This window comes from Oncorhynchus masou, chromosome 31 (assembly GCF_036934945.1).
Source record: "Oncorhynchus masou masou isolate Uvic2021 chromosome 31, UVic_Omas_1.1, whole genome shotgun sequence".
NCBI lineage: Eukaryota > Metazoa > Chordata > Actinopteri > Salmoniformes > Salmonidae > Oncorhynchus > Oncorhynchus masou.
Genome location: NC_088242.1, coordinates 78,412,721 through 78,430,768, shown reverse-complemented (window position 1 = coordinate 78,430,768; position 18,048 = coordinate 78,412,721). Strand labels below are relative to the sequence as shown.

At 43.5% G+C, this 18,048-nt stretch overlaps 2 protein-coding genes across 3 annotated transcripts in view; one reads left to right on the top strand and one right to left on the bottom strand.

Annotated features, from left to right (window-relative positions):
• LOC135524499 (septin-7-like) overlaps positions 1-8,184 on the top strand; it is a 38,877-nt gene extending 30,693 nt beyond the window's left edge. For both annotated transcript variants that reach the window (XM_064952083.1, XM_064952082.1), the window contains exons 6-13: positions 914-1,031; positions 1,141-1,233; positions 1,377-1,473; positions 4,768-4,819; positions 4,941-5,069; positions 5,339-5,474; positions 5,580-5,725; positions 5,852-8,184. In XM_064952083.1, coding sequence (XP_064808155.1) covers positions 914-1,031; positions 1,141-1,233; positions 1,377-1,473; positions 4,768-4,819; positions 4,941-5,069; positions 5,339-5,474; positions 5,580-5,725; positions 5,852-5,891 — 811 coding nt within the window. In that variant the 3' untranslated portion in view covers positions 5,892-8,184. The remainder of the gene's footprint in view (positions 1-913; positions 1,032-1,140; positions 1,234-1,376; positions 1,474-4,767; positions 4,820-4,940; positions 5,070-5,338; positions 5,475-5,579; positions 5,726-5,851) is intronic.
• Positions 8,185-8,190: 6 nt separating this feature from the next.
• LOC135524500 (C-C motif chemokine 4-like) lies at positions 8,191-9,341 on the bottom strand. The gene is made up of 3 exons (XM_064952084.1): positions 9,038-9,341; positions 8,714-8,834; positions 8,191-8,528 (listed from the first exon to the last, which is right to left on the bottom strand). The coding sequence occupies exons 1-3, from the start codon at positions 9,189-9,191 to the stop codon at positions 8,396-8,398; spliced, it is 408 nt and encodes a 135-aa protein (XP_064808156.1). The 5' UTR covers positions 9,192-9,341; the 3' UTR covers positions 8,191-8,395.
• Between the last annotated feature and the right edge of the window lie 8,707 nt (positions 9,342-18,048).

Sequence of the window (18,048 nt, the reverse complement as noted above, 5' to 3'; positions counted from 1 at the left end):
TTGCTGTAATTATATGCAGCCATAAGGAGTAGGGACACATGGTTGCTGTAATTATATAAGAGAGGTCAGAGGTCATGTCAGCCCTTGCCTCTGACCCCCTGCTCCTGATAATGTGGAGAGAAATTCAGAACATGACATTTAATCTTTGTCAGGTCTGTCTCTGCCTCTCTCCCCACACTTCATGAGCCTCCTTTATTCCTGTGACCTGTAAACAGCTGGACTGTTGCTCTGTATCTCTACATTCATGGAATACTCAGCACCCCCCACCACCCTTACTGCTCTGCCCCCTCCAGGCCTTCCCTCCGGTCCCTGGACAGAACTCACTCTCTCAGGCCACTGAGAAGAATAGCCCCTTTGTCCACCTACTCCCTCACCAGCCAGAGTGGGAACAAAGAGAATCCCTCATGAGCCCACCATGACATAATTATTAGTGGTCGCTGACTGTAAAAAAAGAAGATACAGAAAAATAATTCACACTGTTTCTTTGATTCCTTTGTATCCCCACTGTGTTTTCATGCCAGTGACCCTCTACCGGTGAAATAATGAACTGCATCAGTTTGAGCATAAAGTGTACGTATGGTGTTTGTGATATGTCGGAAACTCTGACATTTTCGACTTGCTAACCTAGGCGGAAGAGTCGGATCCTGAGTTTCCCAATTGGGTGGTATCAAAATCAACCAAAATGAAGCTCTACGCAAATAACTTGCGTTCACTTTCACACAGAGGTTCTGAATTTCCAACATGGTGTGAATGCGGCATAACTGCAGAGAATTATTCAGGACGATGTGACATCAAAGCATTGATCAGCCTTCCCTGCCTGCCTGTGTTTGTCTGACTGGATGACTGTAACTGTATAATTGTGCAACAACAGAAACTCAGAATAGATTTTTTCAATGTGTGAATTCCCCTTTAGGCTGAAGCCCCTGGACATTGAGTTTATGAAGCGTCTCCATGACAAGGTCAACGTGATCCCTCTCATCGCCAAGGCAGACACCCTGACACCTGAGGAATGCCAGCTATTCAAGAAACAGGTGTGGGTGTGGGTGTGTGGTAATTATTTGTGTTAGCACAAACCCATTGTGTGTACCAGTATGTGTGTGGCAATAACTCATGTCATTTTGACCTTCAACTCATCCTCAGATCATGAAGGAAATCCAAGAACACAAGATCCAGATCTACGAGTTTCCTGACATAGAGGACGATGAGGACAGCAAGCTTATCCGGAAGATCAAGGTAGTGTGCAAAGAGAGTGAGAGAGACAGATAGGGACTAGTGTGAACTGATACAGGTTGACTATCTGCCCAGTTTGGTTATCTAATATATTGTGGATACTGTACAGGCTCACTGATTAACTGACGCTGGTCCCTGTGTGGCAGGAGCGGATGCCTCTGGCAGTGGTTGGCAGCAATGTAGTGATCGAAGTAAACGGCAAGAAGGTCAGAGGTCGTCAGTACCCCTGGGGCGTGGCAGAAGGTAGGTTCAGCATGTTCCGGGCTGGGTTCTCTGTTCTCTAGCTCAGATGAGACGAGATATTGGCATGATGTTGAGGGTTGTACTGCTCTTTATTAATGTCACTCACTGTGCCATGCTTTTGAGGACGGAGTACAGGAGTGTGGAGATCCAGTGTAGGGAGGCTGCATGGTCTCCCCCCCCCCCCCCCCGATAGTGTGTCTGACAGGGATTCTGGAAAAGGGGGACAGGGATCTAATAGGGTGTCATGGTCCCCCTGACAGTAAACACTGTACTGTACCGCCCACTGACATCAGAGGGAAAGACTGTCACCCTGGGTTTTTCATCATTGGCCACAATGGATCGTTGTTGTTCTCCACTTGATTTTCTTTTGTTTTAGTCCCCTAAAATACTATTTTCTTTTCATTTAAGTGTTGCTCTGTGGTTGACCGTTTATCAGTCTTTCACTTTTTCATTCTTTCTTTTCTCTTTTTCCTTTCCATCTATTCTTTTCCATGACTGACAGAGGGCATTTTTGGTAAACAAAACCATCTCTCACTTTTTCTACTACTCTCCCTCAGGCCTTCCTCCCCTCTCCACCTTTATGTTGCTGTGACATTAGGTTGATGGTCAGTGGAGAAACTAAAGGCTGTTCAGTGCTGACGCGACTCCTAGAATAAAGCAGAATCACCCTCTAACTTATGTTTATAGGGGCCTAATTATCTTAATATAAAAAGTCATACATTTTCCAAAACTCTGAGCCACCTTTTCTGTTTTTGTCATCATTTGGCCACTCATGAACACTCATACAATTATAGACATGTTAAGAGATAAATGCGCATTTGCACAAACTTATTGTATACATAATGTCAATGTATACACATTTTGCATGCATGCTCTACAAACATTCGCTCATGTATATAGCTACACACTCTTGCTCTAAATCCTGGTGCCATGATGCTGTTTGCTGGCACTCCATACCTGTAGTTGCACTCTGTGTCCACAGGGGGTCACTCACATTAGTATACTGAACAAAAATATAAACTCAACATGCAACAAGTTCAAAGATTTTACTGAGCTGCAGTTCATAGAAGGAAATCAGTCAATTGAAATAATAATTATAATAATTAGGCCCTAATCTATGCATTTCACATGACTGGGCAGGGGAGCAGCCATGGGTGGGCCTGGGAGGGCGTAGGGCGCTTTGGACCCTTACCCAGCCAATCACAATTAGTTTTTTTCTCCACAAGGGCTTTATTACAGACAGAAATACTACTCAGCACCCCTATCCCCCTCCTCAGACGATCCGGCAGGTGAAGATGACTCCCGAGTGGCGCAGCAGTCTAAGGCACCGCATCTCAGTGCAAAAGGCGTCACTACAGTGTCTGGTTCGAATCCAGACTGTTTCATATCCGGCTGTGATTGGGAGTCCCATAGAGGGCGGCGCACAATTGTCCCAGCGTCGTCTGGGTTTGGGCAGGGTAGGCCGTCATTAAAAATAAGAATTTGTTCTTGACTGACTTGCCTAGTTAAATAAAGGTACAAAAAATAAATAAAAAGATGGCGGATGTGGAGGTCCTGTGCTGACGTGGTTTACAAGTGGTTTACAGTGTGAGGCCGGTTGGATGTACTGCCAAGTTCTCTAAAATGATGTTGGAGGTAGCTTGTGGTATAGAAATTAACATTTAAATTCTCTGGCAACAGCTCTGGTGGATATTCCTGCAGTCAGCATGCCAATTGCTTGAGACATCTGTGGCGTTGTGTGACAAAACTGCACATTTTTGTGGCATTTTATTGTCCCCAGCACAAGGTATGTAATGATTGTGTTGTTTAATCAGCTTCTTGATATGCCACACCTGTCAGGTGGATGGAACATCTTGGAAAAGGAGAAATTCTCACTAAAAAGGATGTAAACAAATTTGTGCGTTCAATTTGAGAGAAATAAGCTTTTTGTGTGTTATGAAACATTTCTGGTATCTTTTATTTCAGCTCATGAAACATGAGACCAACACTTTACATGTTGCATTCATATTTTTGTTCAGTATACATTGCATTTTACAATAAGTACCTGGTCATGAGCTAAGACATTTTTCACTGCTCTTGGCTCATTCAATGGAAACGTCCATGCATGTATCATAACCTAACAAACATTCGTAGCTAAAGCACTCTGGCTTAAAACTCCAGATGGGCAGCTGACCTCTTGCTCGTGATATTTCTGTTGTTTTAATGTCAGAGCACTGAAAACCGTGAGGGGGCAACAACCATTCAGTCCAGTATACATCAGGAGTTTTCAGCCAATCGGCCGAGGGTGTATCTTTCCATCAGCGCTACAACCCTGCTTTGTTGTGTCCCTATCACCCTTTGAACCCAACCCTCCTCCACTCCCGCCCCATCACTGAGGCTGGCCTGCCCTGCCAGTCATCATACCCCCTCATGTAAACCCTGGTTCAGTAGACAGTCAGGGTGGACAGACACGGGTTATGGGGGTCACCTGGGCTCCTGTGTGCCCTCCCTTCATCAAAGTCACTCAGGTAGGTGACATCTGGGGATTGGTTGGCAGACAGGCCTCTATGCATGCACCTCATGGTAAGGTGTCCTGAGATCCACAGCTGACAGCGGGATGCAGATTAGGTTTAGCCCTATAGGAGGTGGGGCCTGGGGAGAGGAGCCATGTTTTGATCAGGAAAGAGGAGGAGTCCACATCCTCAGCAGCAGCACAGCGTCTCTGCAGTCCTTTTCCAGAATCCCATGTGATCTTCTAACCGTGTGTTTGTCTGAGCAGAGAGACTGTATGGCCATCTAATCAGCTGAAATGAATGGCTTAGGGCAGTAGTCTGTCTGATCGGTGAGATGTTTGTCTATCTGACTGTTGTTGTTTACTCCATGTATACTACTGAATGTCTGTCTGAACAGTGGTCCAGTGAGATGTCCTGTCTCTGTGTTAGCAAGCAGTGATAGGTTTGACGGTGTCTGTGTAAACTAAATAATGTGTCTGCTCAGTGAACAGTCCAACTGACTGAGCATGGCTCCTTTTGGCTCATGCATTTGTGTGTTGACTGTGTCTGTCTGTGTTTGACTACCTAACTGTCTCATCAGCTAATAGGCTGATTGTACACTTGACTAGCTGAGTGACCCAGTGCTTTTTGACTCCAGAAGTAGAGATTGTCCCGTTTGATCTGAGAGCCTTTGTAATGTCGTTAGACACCAATTATTATTGGGAACTCTGGGAAGTGGTGTGTATTCTACCAGTAGACACAGGAATGATGAGATTAATCTCAAAAGGTCTCTGACATCTCTCTCTCTCTCTTCCTGTTTCAGTGGAGAACGGGGAGCACTGTGACTTTACTGTCTTACGGAACATGCTGATCAGGTGAGAGACAGAGGATGCATGCCAAAGTGATTTATACCGCAGCATTTACAGTATGTACAGTGATATCGTTAGAATTAGTGATATCGTTATTTGAGATAACATTAGCAATTCCCTCCTGTAGGACCCATATGCAAGATCTGAAGGATGTGACTAACAACGTCCACTATGAGAACTACCGCAGCAGGAAGCTTGCTGCCGTCACCTGCAATGGAGGAGTGGACACCAGCAAGACCAAGAACCAAATGACCAGGTAGGAGAGAGACCCGAATCATCAGAGGAAATGCCACAGATCTGATATGTTGAATAGTATTCAGACAGTAATAATCTAAATGACGGTAAGAGAACAAATGGCAATACAATTCATTTGCTATGAAGCTTATTTCATAGATGAACCTTTGGTTTGATACTTGTCATACTGTCGTTAAGTGACAGTTGACAAGACTATATTAGATGTGATTCATGAATCACTGGTCACTGTTAGTGATGCTTGTTGTCTGGTCTCTCACCTTTGACCTGTAGGAGCCCCCTGGCCCAGATGGAGGAGGAGCGGAGGGAACATGTCATGAAGATGAAGAAGATGGAGACTGAGATGGAGCAGGTGTTTGAGATGAAAGTCAAGGAGAAGAAACAGAAACTGAAGGACTCTGAGGCTGAGGTGTGTGTGTGAGAACCAATGGGGACAGGAGAGGTAGAGAGAGTGTTTGTCCGTGTGGGGGGGTATTTGGGTCTTAGTAAGTTTTTGCCACCCTTCCCTTCTCAGCTGGAGCGACGCCACGAGCAGATGAAAAAGAACTTGGAGGCTCAGTATAAGGAACTGGAGGAGAAGAAGCGTCACCATGAGGAAGAGAAGTCAAACTGGGAGGCACAGCAACGTATACTGGAGCAGCAGAAACTTGACGCTTCTAAGTGAGTGTCTGACACATTTACTCATCCTTGCTCTTTTTCCCTCAGACAAACATATAGTATGCTTTATCTATTTCTCAATGTAATGCAATGCTGAAATGTGAAATTTCCCTTTGTCTCTTTTTACAGGACCATGGAAAAGAACAAAAAGAAAGGAAAAATATTTTAAGAGTTGAACCTATTCCTCCAATGAAATATTACAAACTTGTTTTTACATCCTTTTAGATAGTCACACGATCTGTAACCCGCAAACCACCACACACACACATATTGTACTATACTAGACATTCCATACCAATATTCCAAATGTATGTTTCTCTTGCAGTACATGTCAGACATGGACCTCACACATCACTAACTCACTCTCATACAGTACATACAACACACTCCAATTACTCACTCTCATACAGTACATACAACACACTCCAATTACTCACTCTCATACAGTACATACAACACACTCCAATTACTCACTCTCATACAGTACATACAACACACTCCAATTACTCACTCTCATACAGTACATACAACACACTCCAATTACTCACTCTCATACAGTACATACAACACACCCCAATTACTCACTCTCATACAGTACATACAACACACCCCAATTACTCACTCTCATACAGTACATACAACACACTCCAATTACTCACTCTCATACAGTACATACAACACACTCCAATTACTCACTCTCATACAGTACATACAACACACTCCAATTACTCACTCTCATACAGTACATACAACACACACACACAGCCACATCGCTCTCTTGGAGTCTCTGCCAAAACCTTAACCTTTTATGTGGGAATGCATGTGAATGTGAAAGTCTATGCCTATTCTTGACATGGAGGAAATGATGTCCCTCTGATCTGAGTTTTACACATGGCAGGAACCATGCATAGTCATCCTTTACACAAGTGTACTACAGACTGTTTTCTAGATGCTGCTCTGGCCACTTAACTCGCCTGTTTCTTCCAGTAGAGGCAGCTCAAGTCTTAGACTATCCGCAAGCACACTCCTTGTGACATGTGTAAACACATAATCATATACAGTCTGAAATTCCCCGAACACCTGGTACATGTGCATGTTAAACACCACACTTGGGAGTGTGTGTCCAGGGGGGGACAATGTAGGTGGTCATTAAGGGTTTGAGTCAGGTCGGAGAGTATAAGAAAAAAGGAAAATAATTGTGTGGAATGATGACAGTGAAAAGCAAAGTCAATATGAATAAGCCAAGTTCAGGAAAAGGGATGACCTATCTCAAGTGTGTGTGTGTGTGTGTGTGTGTGTGTGTGTGTGTGTGTGTGTGTGTGTGTGTGTGTGTGTGTGTGTGTGCGTGCACGTCTGTGTGTTGTGTATGTGTTGTGTGTGTGTGCGTCTGCCTGTGTATGTATAACTGTAAACTATGTGTTTGAGGTCCTAGATAATGCCTGATAATGCAATCAGAACCATGCCTCCGATTTTTACTAATAGAACACACATGTAACGTTAACAGGAACATTGTCAGTGTTATAGCAACATTATCTGGATACTGAAGTAGATAATAATTTCCCTATTATATAGACGATATTACACAAATCGCATGGGTGTCTAAAACAATGATAACCGTGACAATGTTTTATGTGAAGTGATGGATTTTGTGGAAGCCCTGAACCTAAAGCCCTATCTATCCCTTGTCCTCGCTCTCCCCGTCTCGTCCTCGCTCTCCCCGTCTCGTCCTCGCTCTCCCCGTCTCGTCCTCGCTCTCCCCGTCTCGTCCTCGCTCTCCCCGTCTCGTCCTCTGTTCTAAAGACTGTGCTGAAAGCTCTATATGCATGGGTTTGTCCCAACGCATGGTGAGACTAACACTAAGCCGCACTGTGTGACACCTCAAAACCCTTACCTCTCTGAGGATCGTCAAGTTTTATTTTAATATATAATGTATGGTTGGAGAACTAAGATTTCTTAAACCCAGTAGGATCATTACTGTAAGTGGTTCATAAGCCAATATTTTAGCCTAGTCTTGATTTTACAAACCTGTAGAATCTTAACAGATGCATCGAAGCCATGCAAAAGGGACAGACTCAGACAACACACATCTAGTATCTAACCCCTGTACTTCTTCTCTGGTTTACATTCATAATGGAAATGACTCAATTGTTATATAATTCACAACTGAACACAAACTCAAAATCGCTGTGAATTAACAGAAGACAACCTTTGACCCAATCTACACTGGTCAGTAAAAGGCTCAGTTGAGCGAAGTTCTGAAACAAACTTTTTTTAAATAGTATTTTAACCAATCCCTTATCCTAGAAACCCCTTAAAAGGTAGTCATAACTTTCGGAGGAGTTTGTTGTTTTGTATTGTTTTTTTATATGTACACTGTTTTCAGCTTTATTTGGTTCTTCCTTGTATCATCTGTTCTCTATCTAACTGTACATTATTATATTAAAGATGAGACTTATGTTTAAGTCAAATGTTCTCATTTTATTTAAGCAGTGGATTCTCACAGTATTCACATAAACAAAAAGGTGTGTACATCCTAACACTCCTTCCCCAATTCCACATGTCGCAAAATAGTAATTGCTGCATTCTAAGTGATAAACATGTCACTTAGAATGCATTGCCTGCATGTTAATGACGATATAGTCTTGTTAGGCTTGAGTCATGATGAGGAGGTTATCAAGGATGACTGGAACCCTCAATGCCGCTACTTGTGGCCACAGCTGCTGGCTGCTTGACCCGGTTGAAGGCTTTCTGTACCCACGGCACACTTGACTGGAAGCAAATCACTCTGCCCTCAACAGTGCTGACCCTGTTGTAGAGGGATAATGGTACAAAGGAGAAACATCAGGCGGGTTCTATTGCTTGTATGATTGTTGCAAGTTAGTGAAAGTCAGCCGTTCTTCTGTCTTCCATAACGGAGACAATGCAAGGGCCTCAAACTAAGCAGTTGTCCTTTTGGACTGTGGCATCAGAGGAAGAGGAACAAACACTTACACAAATGCTGGTCGGGGGCATCCACTGTGAGTTTTCTGGATGGAGTCGATCTTCTTGGGGGGCACTCTCATCTTGGAGAAGCTGAAACAGCAGCTGTCAGGTGATGACTCCAGTCCAAGTGCTGTGGGGGAATAAGATGTCAATTAGAACATCCTTCGATTACTATTTCTTAGCATAAGCCATAAGGCAACCGACCCAAGATAAGTATGACAAGCTCTTTACAGGTATATAATCAAAATCATGAAAGGAGTCGCCTAGCCAAGTTATAAAAGGGCATATAAGCGCACATTGGTTACAGTCCTCATGAAAACTTAATGAACTTACGGATAGCATAGGACTGGGATACTGTCAGAAGCAATAACCCAAGAGCCAAACAGGTAGTCTTCATGATGATTTGAGATGTCAAAAGTCTGGCGTTTGACCTGTCTTTGTTTTGGTTCCTCTGTAGTCTGAGTCCATAAGGGTTGCATCTCCTCATATAAATACCCTCAAGATGTATGATGGAACTTCCAGAGTTATATTAATATTTCCTAGAAGAGAATGACATTACGATGTCCAATTTCCATACACCCCCATAGCCTGCCAACCACTACAATATCTATCATCTTTATATTCTACTTCCTTGTCACTTCCTTTTTGAGAGGCAGGGGACTAAACATGAGGCGATTGAAGATAAGATTAAATGCAGTGCCACCACAGTTCTTGCAAATTATCTCTAGCAAACCTTTGTCACCAGAAAGCGAATGACGAATCATCACAAAAAGTGGATGTAGCAGTAATGGGTCACACTGTATCAGCTATATGAAGCTATGCAATCATCAACCATCATTCATTTAACAGTCTTCGAAGAAGCTGAAGGTTCTATTGTCCTCTCCCATTATTTAGTTCAAAAATGACTATACAATTACAATCACCACAAGCCTTAATAACAAACAATATTGAGATGTACAGTGCATTTGGAAAGTATTCAGATCCCTTGACTTCTTCCACATTTTGTTACGTTACAACCTTATTCTAAAATAGATTCAATTGTTTTTTTTTCATTATCAATCTACACACAATACCCCATAATTACAAAGCAAAAGCCATTTTTTAGACATTTTTGCAACAAACAAAATAAATTAATGAAATATCACATTTGCATAAGTATTCAGACCCTTTACTCAGTACTTTGTTAAAGCACCTTTGGCAGCAATTACAGCCTTGTGTCTTCATGGGTATGATATTACAAGGTTGGCATGCCTGTATTTGGGGAGTTTCTTACATTCTCTGTAGATCCTCTCAAGCTCTGTCAGGTTGGATAGGGAGTGTCGCTGCACAGCAATTTTCAGCTCTCTCCAGAGATGTTCGATCAGGTTCATGTCCGGGCTCTGGCTCGGCCACTCAAGGACATTCAGATACCTGTCGAAGCCACTCCTGTGTTGTCTTGACTGTGTGCTTAGGGTTGTTGTCCTGTTGGAAGGTGAACCTTAGACTGGGGCAAAGGTCCTGAGCGCTCAGAAGCAGTTTTTCATCAAGGATCTCTCTGTACTTTGCTCCGTTCATCTTTCCCTCAATCCTGACTAGTCTCCCACTTCCTGCTGCTGAAAAACATCCCCACAGCATGACGCTGCCACCACCATGCTTCACCGTAGGGATGGTGCCAGGTTTCCTCCAGAAGTGACACTTGGAATTCAGGCCAAAGTCTTGGTTTCATCAGACCAGAGAATCTTGTTTCTCATGGTCTGAGAGTCCTTTAGATGCCTTTTGGCAAACTCCAAGTGGGTTGTAATGTACCTTTTACTGAGGAGTGGCTTCCGTCTGGCCACACTACCATTAAGGCCTGATTGGTGGAGTGCTGCAGAGATGGTTGTCCTTCTGAAAGGTTCTCCCATCTCCACAGAGGAACTCTGGAGCTCTGTCAGAGTGACCATTGGGTTCTTGGTCACCTCCCTGACCAAGGCCCTTCTCCCCCGATTGCTCAGTTTTGCCTGGCGGCCAGCTCTAGGAAGAGTCTTGGTGGTTCCAAACTTCAACCATTGTGTTGTTGGGGACCTTCAATGCTGCAGAAATGTTTTGGTACCCTTCCCCAGATCTGTGCCTCGACACAATCCTGTCTTGGAGCTCTAAGGAGAATTCCTTTGACCTCATGATCTGGTATTTGGTCTGACATACACTGTCAACTGTGGGACCTTATATAGCCAGGTGTGTGCCTTTCCACATCATATCCAATCAATTGAATTTACAACAGGGGGTCTTCAATCAAGTTGTAGAAACATCTAAAGGATGATCAATGTAAACAGGATGCAACTGAGCTCAATTTTGAGAATCAAAGCAAAAGGTCTAAATACTTATGTAGAAAAGGTATTTGTGTTTTTTATTTGTAATAAAGTGCAACAAAAATCTAAACTGTTTTTGCTTTATTATGGGGTATTGTGTGTAGATTGATGAGAAAAAAAGACATTTAATCTATTTTAGATTAGGGCTGTAACGTAACAAAATGTGGAAAAAATAATGGGGTCTGAATACTTTCCGAATGCACTGTATATATGCATGCTAGGTCTACTGTATGACCATTTTCATTTGGTCAAATGATACCCATGACATCAGGAAACCCCCAAGCATTTTCTATTTAAGATCATTTTTTTCAAATGCGTCTGAAAAGGAAGTGTTGGGGAAGCTACTCTGAAAATATAGTTATATACAGTGCATTAGGAAAGTACTCAGACCCCTGACTTTTTCCACATTTTGGTATGTTTCAGCCTTATTCTAAAATGTATTAAATCATATTTCTTCGCAACCATATACACACAATAACCCATAATGACAAAGGGAAAACAGGTTTTTAGAAATGTTTGCAAAAAAAATAAATCTATATAAAGGTCCCACAGTTGAAAGTGCATGTCAGACCAAATACCAGATCATTAGGTCAAAGGAATTCTCCTCTTAGAGCTCCAAGACAGGATTGTGTCGAGGCACAGATCTGGGGAAGGGTACCAAAACATTTCTGCAGCATTGAAGGTCCCCAACAACACAATGGTTGAAGTTTGAAACCACCAAGACTCTTCCTAGAGCTGGCCGCCAGGCAAAACTGAGCAATCGGGGGAGAAGGGCCTTGGTCAGGGAGGTGACCAAGAAACCAATGGCCACTCTGACAGAGCACCAGAGTTCCTCTGTGGAGATGGGAGAATCTTCCAGAAGGACAACCATCTCTGCAGCACTCCACCAATCAGGCCTTTTATGGTAGAGTAGCCAGACAGAAGCCACTCCTCAGTGGCTCCTCAGCCCACTTGGAGTTTTCCATGAGAAACAAGATTCTCTGGTCTGATGAAACCAAGATTTAACTATTTGGCCTGAATGCCAAGCATCACGTTTGGAGGAAAACTGGCACCATCCCTAAGGTAAATCATGGTTGTGGCAGCATGATGCTGTGGGGATTATTTTCAGTGGCAGGGACTGGGCGACTAGTCATGGTTGAAGGAAAGATGATCGGAGCAAAGTACAGAGAGATCCTTGATGAGAACCTGCTCCAGAGCGCTCAGGACCTCAGACTGGGGCGAAGGTTCACCCCCCCCCCCAGGACAACAAAGGAGTGGCTTCGGGACAAGTCCCCAAATGTCTTTGAATGGCCCAGCCTGATCCCGGACTTGAACCTGATCGAACATCTCTGGAGAGAGCTGAAAATAGCTGTGCAGTGACGCTCCCCATCCAACCCGACAGAGCTTGAGAGGATCTGCAGAGAAGAATGGGAGAAACTCCCCAAATACAAGTGTGCCAAGCTTGTACTGTCATACCCAAGAAGACACGAGGCTGTAATCACTGCCAAAGGAGCTTCAACAAAGTACTGAGTAGTACTTTCTGAATTTGCTGTGTGTATATATATATATATATATAGCTACCAATTACTTCACACTGGAACAAGTTAAGCTACACTTAAGCTAGCCCTACAAAAAATATAGTTTACTCAACTAAACTTACTTTGAAAAATTAGTTCACTACCTCCAAACTACTTTGTGAAAAATTATCATATGTAAATATGAAATGTAAAATGTAATAACAGGACACTTTGAGGTCATATAATAACAGAATGTGTAATTTATCCTATTAAAGGTGAGACTTAGTAAGGTATGTAGGGTGTAGTTTCAATAGTTAGCTACACTGCTACATGGCAAAAAGTAATTAACTACTGAAAACACCATCCACATTTGAATTTACTTAAACTACCACCAAGCTACTGCAAAATGTTGTTAAATTACTAGTTGAACTACATATAGTTCACTACTCCCCAACACTGTGAAAATGTCAGTGTAGGACGCTGTTGCAGAAGTCTGCGGTGTGGAGCTGTCTGTGACAAGTGGAGATTGTACAGACAACAGATCTTATCAGATATTTTTTACACACATACATACAGTAGCATTTTCAGGCTGACTCCCACACACTTGCAACCCCTCATTTTCAACCCTCACCAATTTCCACAGACAGTTAATCATTGGTATTCTGCAATAATGCTAATGAGATTACTTCAGACCTCGCATGTATGTTCAATCAATGTTAAATGAATGTAGAATGTGTTTGGGATTTGTTGTCCCCCACAATTAAATCAGGGAGGGGACTGTGGATCTGTCTCTGTCCATACACGTTCTCATTCTTATTTTAGTCAAATCTGATATCGTTGCGAATACTGTCAAGACTCAACATATGCAAGAACATTCATATCGACCACACGGTGGCGCTTTAACGGGCACATGTTTATATCTTGATTTGTATTTGTTATGGATCCCCATTTGTTATGGATCCCCATTAGCTGCTGCTAATGCAGCAGCTACTCTTCCCGGGGTCCAGCTAAATTAAGGCAGTTTATACAATTGTAAAAACATTACAATACATTCACAACACACTGTGTGCTCTCAGGCCCCTACTCCACCACTACCACATATACAATACAAAATCCATGTGTACGTGTGTGTATAGTGTGTATGCTATCGTGTGTATGCATGTGTCTGTGCCTATGTTAGTATCGCTTCACAGTCCCCGCTGTTCCATAAGGTGTTTTTTTAATCTGTTTTTTAAATCAAATTGTACTGCTTGCATGAGTTACTTGATGTGGAATAGAGTTCCCTGTAGTCATGGCTCTATGTAGTACTGTGCGCCTTCCATAGTCTGTTTTGGACTTGGGGACTATGAAGAGATCTGAAAGAACTTCATTGGACTCTATGTAAACTGGAAACCACATATCCTGAGGATGCATTTATTGTAGCTGGGGATTTTAACAAGGCTAATCTGAAAACAAGGCTCCCTAAATTTTATAAGCATATCGAATGCGCGACCCGGGCTGGAAAAGTTCTGGATCATTGTTATTCTAACTTCTGCGACGCATACAAAGCCCTCCCTCGCCCTCCTTTCGGCAAATCTGACCACAACTCCATTTTGTTGCTCCCAGCCTATAGACAGAAACTAAAACAGGAAACGCCAGTGCACAGGTCTGTTCAACCTTGGTCCGACCAATCTGATTCCACGCTTCAAGATTGCTTCGATCACGTGGACTGGGATGTTTTCTGGATAGCGTCGAACAACAACATTGATGTATATGCTGTTTCGTTGAGCGAGTTTATTAGCAAGTGCATTGGTGATGTTGTACCCACGGCGACAATTAAAACCTTCCCCAACCAGAAACCGTGGATTGATGGCAGCATTCGCGCAAAACTGAAAGCGTGAATCACTGCTTTTAATCAGGGCAAGCGACCGGAAACATGACCGAATACAAACAATGTAGCTATTCCCTCCGCAAGGCAATCAAACAAGCTAAGTGTCAGTATAGAGACAAAGTAGAGTCGCAATTCAACGGCTCAGACAAGAGAGGTATGTGGCAAGGTCTACAGTCAATCACGGGCGACAAAAAGAAAACCATCCCTGTCGCGGACCCCGATGTCTTGCTCCCAGATAAAGTAAACAACTTCTTTGCTCGCTTTCTGGACAATACAGTGCCAACGACATGGCCCGCTACCAAAACCTGCGGACTCTACTTCACCGCAGCCAACGTGAGTAAAACATTTAAAGATGTTAACCCTCGCAAGGCTGCCGGCCCAGACGGCATCCCTAGCCGCGTCCTCAGAGCATGCGCAGACTAGCTGACTGGTGTGTTTACGGACATATCAATCAATCCCTATCCCAGTCTGCTGTTCCCACATGCTTCAAGAGGGCCACCATTGGTCCTGTTCCTAAGAAAACTAAGGTAACTGAGCTAAACGACTATCGCCCTGTAGCACTCACTTCCATCATCATGAAGTGCTTTGAGAGACTAGTCAAGGGTCATATCACCTCCACCCTACCTGACACCCTAGACCTACTCCGATTTGTTTACCGCCCCAATAGGTTCACAGATGATGCAATCACACTGCACACTGCCCTAACCCATATGGACAAGAGGAATACCTATGTAAGTATGCTGTTCATTGACTACAGCTCAGCATTTAACACCATAGTACCCTCCAAACTCATCATTAAGCTCGAGACCCTGGGTCTCGACCCCGCCCTGTGCATCTGGGTCCAGAACTTTCTGACGTGCCGCCCCCAGGTGGTGAGGGTAGGAAACAACATCTCCACCCCGTTGATCATTAACATTGGGGCCCCACAAGGGTGCATTCTCAACCCTCTCCTGTACTCCCACCCATGACTGCATGGCCATGCACGCCTCCAACTCAATCATCGAGTTTGCAGACGACACTACAGTGGTAGGCTTGATTACCAACAACGATGAGACGGCCTACAGGGAGGAGGTGAGGGCCCTCGGAGTGTGGTGTCAGGAAAATAACCTCACACTCAACGTCAACAAAACAAAGGAGATGATCGTGGACTTCAGGAAACAGCACAGGGAGCGTCCCCCTATCCACATCGACGGGACAGTAGTGGAGAAGGTGGAAAGTTAAGTTCCTCGGCGTACACATCACGGACAAACTGAAATGGTCCACCCACACAGACAGTGTGGTGAAGAAGGCGCAACAGCGCCTCTTCAACCTCAGGAGGCTGAAGAAATTTGGCTTGTCACCAAAAACACTCACAAACTTTTACAGATGCACAATCAAGAGCATCCTGTCGGGCTGTATCACCGCCTGGTACAGCAACTGCTCCGCCCACAACCGCAAGGCTTTTCAGAGGGGAGTGAGGTCTGCACAATGCATCACCCGGGGCAAACTACCTGTCCTCCAGGACACTTACACCACCCAATGTCACAGGAAGGCCAAATAGATCATCAAGGACAACAACCACCCGAGCCACTGCCTGTTCACCCCGCTATCATCCAGAAGGCGAGGTCAGTACAGGTGCATCAAAGCTGGGACCGTGAGACTGAAAAACAATTTCTATCTCAAGGCCATCAGACTGTTAAACAGCCATCACTAACATTGAGTGGCTGCTGCCAACATACTGACTCAAATCTATAGCCACTTTAATAATTAAAAATGGGATGTAATAAATGTATCACTAGTCACTTTAAACAATGCCACTTTATATACTGTTTACATACCCTACATTACTCATCTCATATGTATATACTGTACTCTATACCATCTACTGTATCTTGCCTATGCTGTTCGGACATCACTCATCCATATATGTACATATTCTTATTCATTCCTTTACACTTGTGTGTATAAGGTAGTTGTTGTGAAATTGTTAGATTACTTGTTAGATATTACTGCATGGTCGGAACTAGAAGCGCAAGCATTTCGCTACACTCGCATTAACACCTGCTAACCATGTGTATGGGACCAATAAAATTTGATTTGATTTGATCAATACCGCGATTTAGAGATGGCAGAGGGCCAGATATGATGGGACTTTTGTTAGTGTCTAGCAGAGAGTCAATCAACCCTTTCAAATCCAGTTTAAACTGTTCAGAGCTGCCCTTCATAATGCCATTAAAACCCATGTGGACTACGATAGAATCGATGTCCATGTCCTGGCGTAATACAGTCGGGAGCAGCTTAGTAATGTGATTTACTCGAGCTCTGGGATAAGACATTGTTTTTGCACCAGGAACGGTCACATTTCTTATCATGGAGCTTCCCAGAATCACGGCTGGCGAGAAGGACAAGGAAATCCGCCCACTCCAAAGCTTCTCAGGATTCGGAGAACTCTTTATGGACGGGCGAGACGCAGGATATGTTTGACTCAGAGAGCTGAAATTTAGCACACATGCTGAGGGATATGAGTCCAGCTAACCCAAGCGATATCTTAGACACCACTGGCCTGATTTTGACAAAAGGTATGTGAATGATGCATCTTGCCACAGAGATCCGGCATTTACAAAATTACACTCATATGCCCAAGGGGGACACTATTGTAATCCATTGTATGTACATTTGTCACACACAATATCTCAGACACCACTGGCCCGATTTTGACAAAACTTGAGTAGATGATGTGTCTTGCCATAGAGATCCATAATTTACTCAATTACACTGACTGACCCAATGGAGGCGCTACATCAGTCGTGAAGGACTATATGTTTAGGCTATTGCCTTTTTTAAACATGGTTAATGATCAGTGTTGCCATGTGAGCGATTTTCGTGCGAAATTGGGCTACTTTGAAAACTATGTTGCGGGTGGTGGGTATTTGGGCCACTTTTAAATTGCACCGCGCCAGCCTTGGCATGTATCTTTAAAAATATATATATATTTCACTGTTGATCTGCTGCTGCTGACTATCAGGCAGTGAGCAGGCTGTTACTGAGTAAGTAAGTGAGTGGTGGAGGGATGTGTGTGCTTTGAGAGGCAGCTGAGTCACGGAGACAGAACAGCATGCCCCCATATCGTGCTGTTTACCAGTTGTTGGTTGGCTATTTAGATTGGTCATTACGGAGACACCCTTTTTCCATTTACATTTAAGTCATTTGGCAGACGCTCAAAACATATTCACGTGCTAAACCTGATATAACGGCGACAAAGCATTGGAAGACGACTTTAGGCGCACTAGAGCTCTTTTGATAAGTTCGCTCAGAGGTGGTTTAAAGTAAACTGAATTATAATGTTGACTTTTCTTATGGATAACAGTATTAAGCGAAGGGTTTCACTCATGCTCAGTTTTAGGGTCTGGAGCGCTGCTCAATTTGAAATTAAAGTTATGGAACTCCTTGTACTTTGAGTTGACAATGAAAATGACATTAAATGTGGAGAATGATAGGCTACATTTGCATCTGTTGGCCATCAAGTAGTTGATATGTCATTGTAGGCTACTGGAGCCTACCATTTGATAAAATACGTACAGTATGTTGAAATGACGATATCACGACGATAAACCCAAAGGGGGCGCTTACAGTAATCAACTGAAATTCCAAACTTTGAACGAGCATATCCCC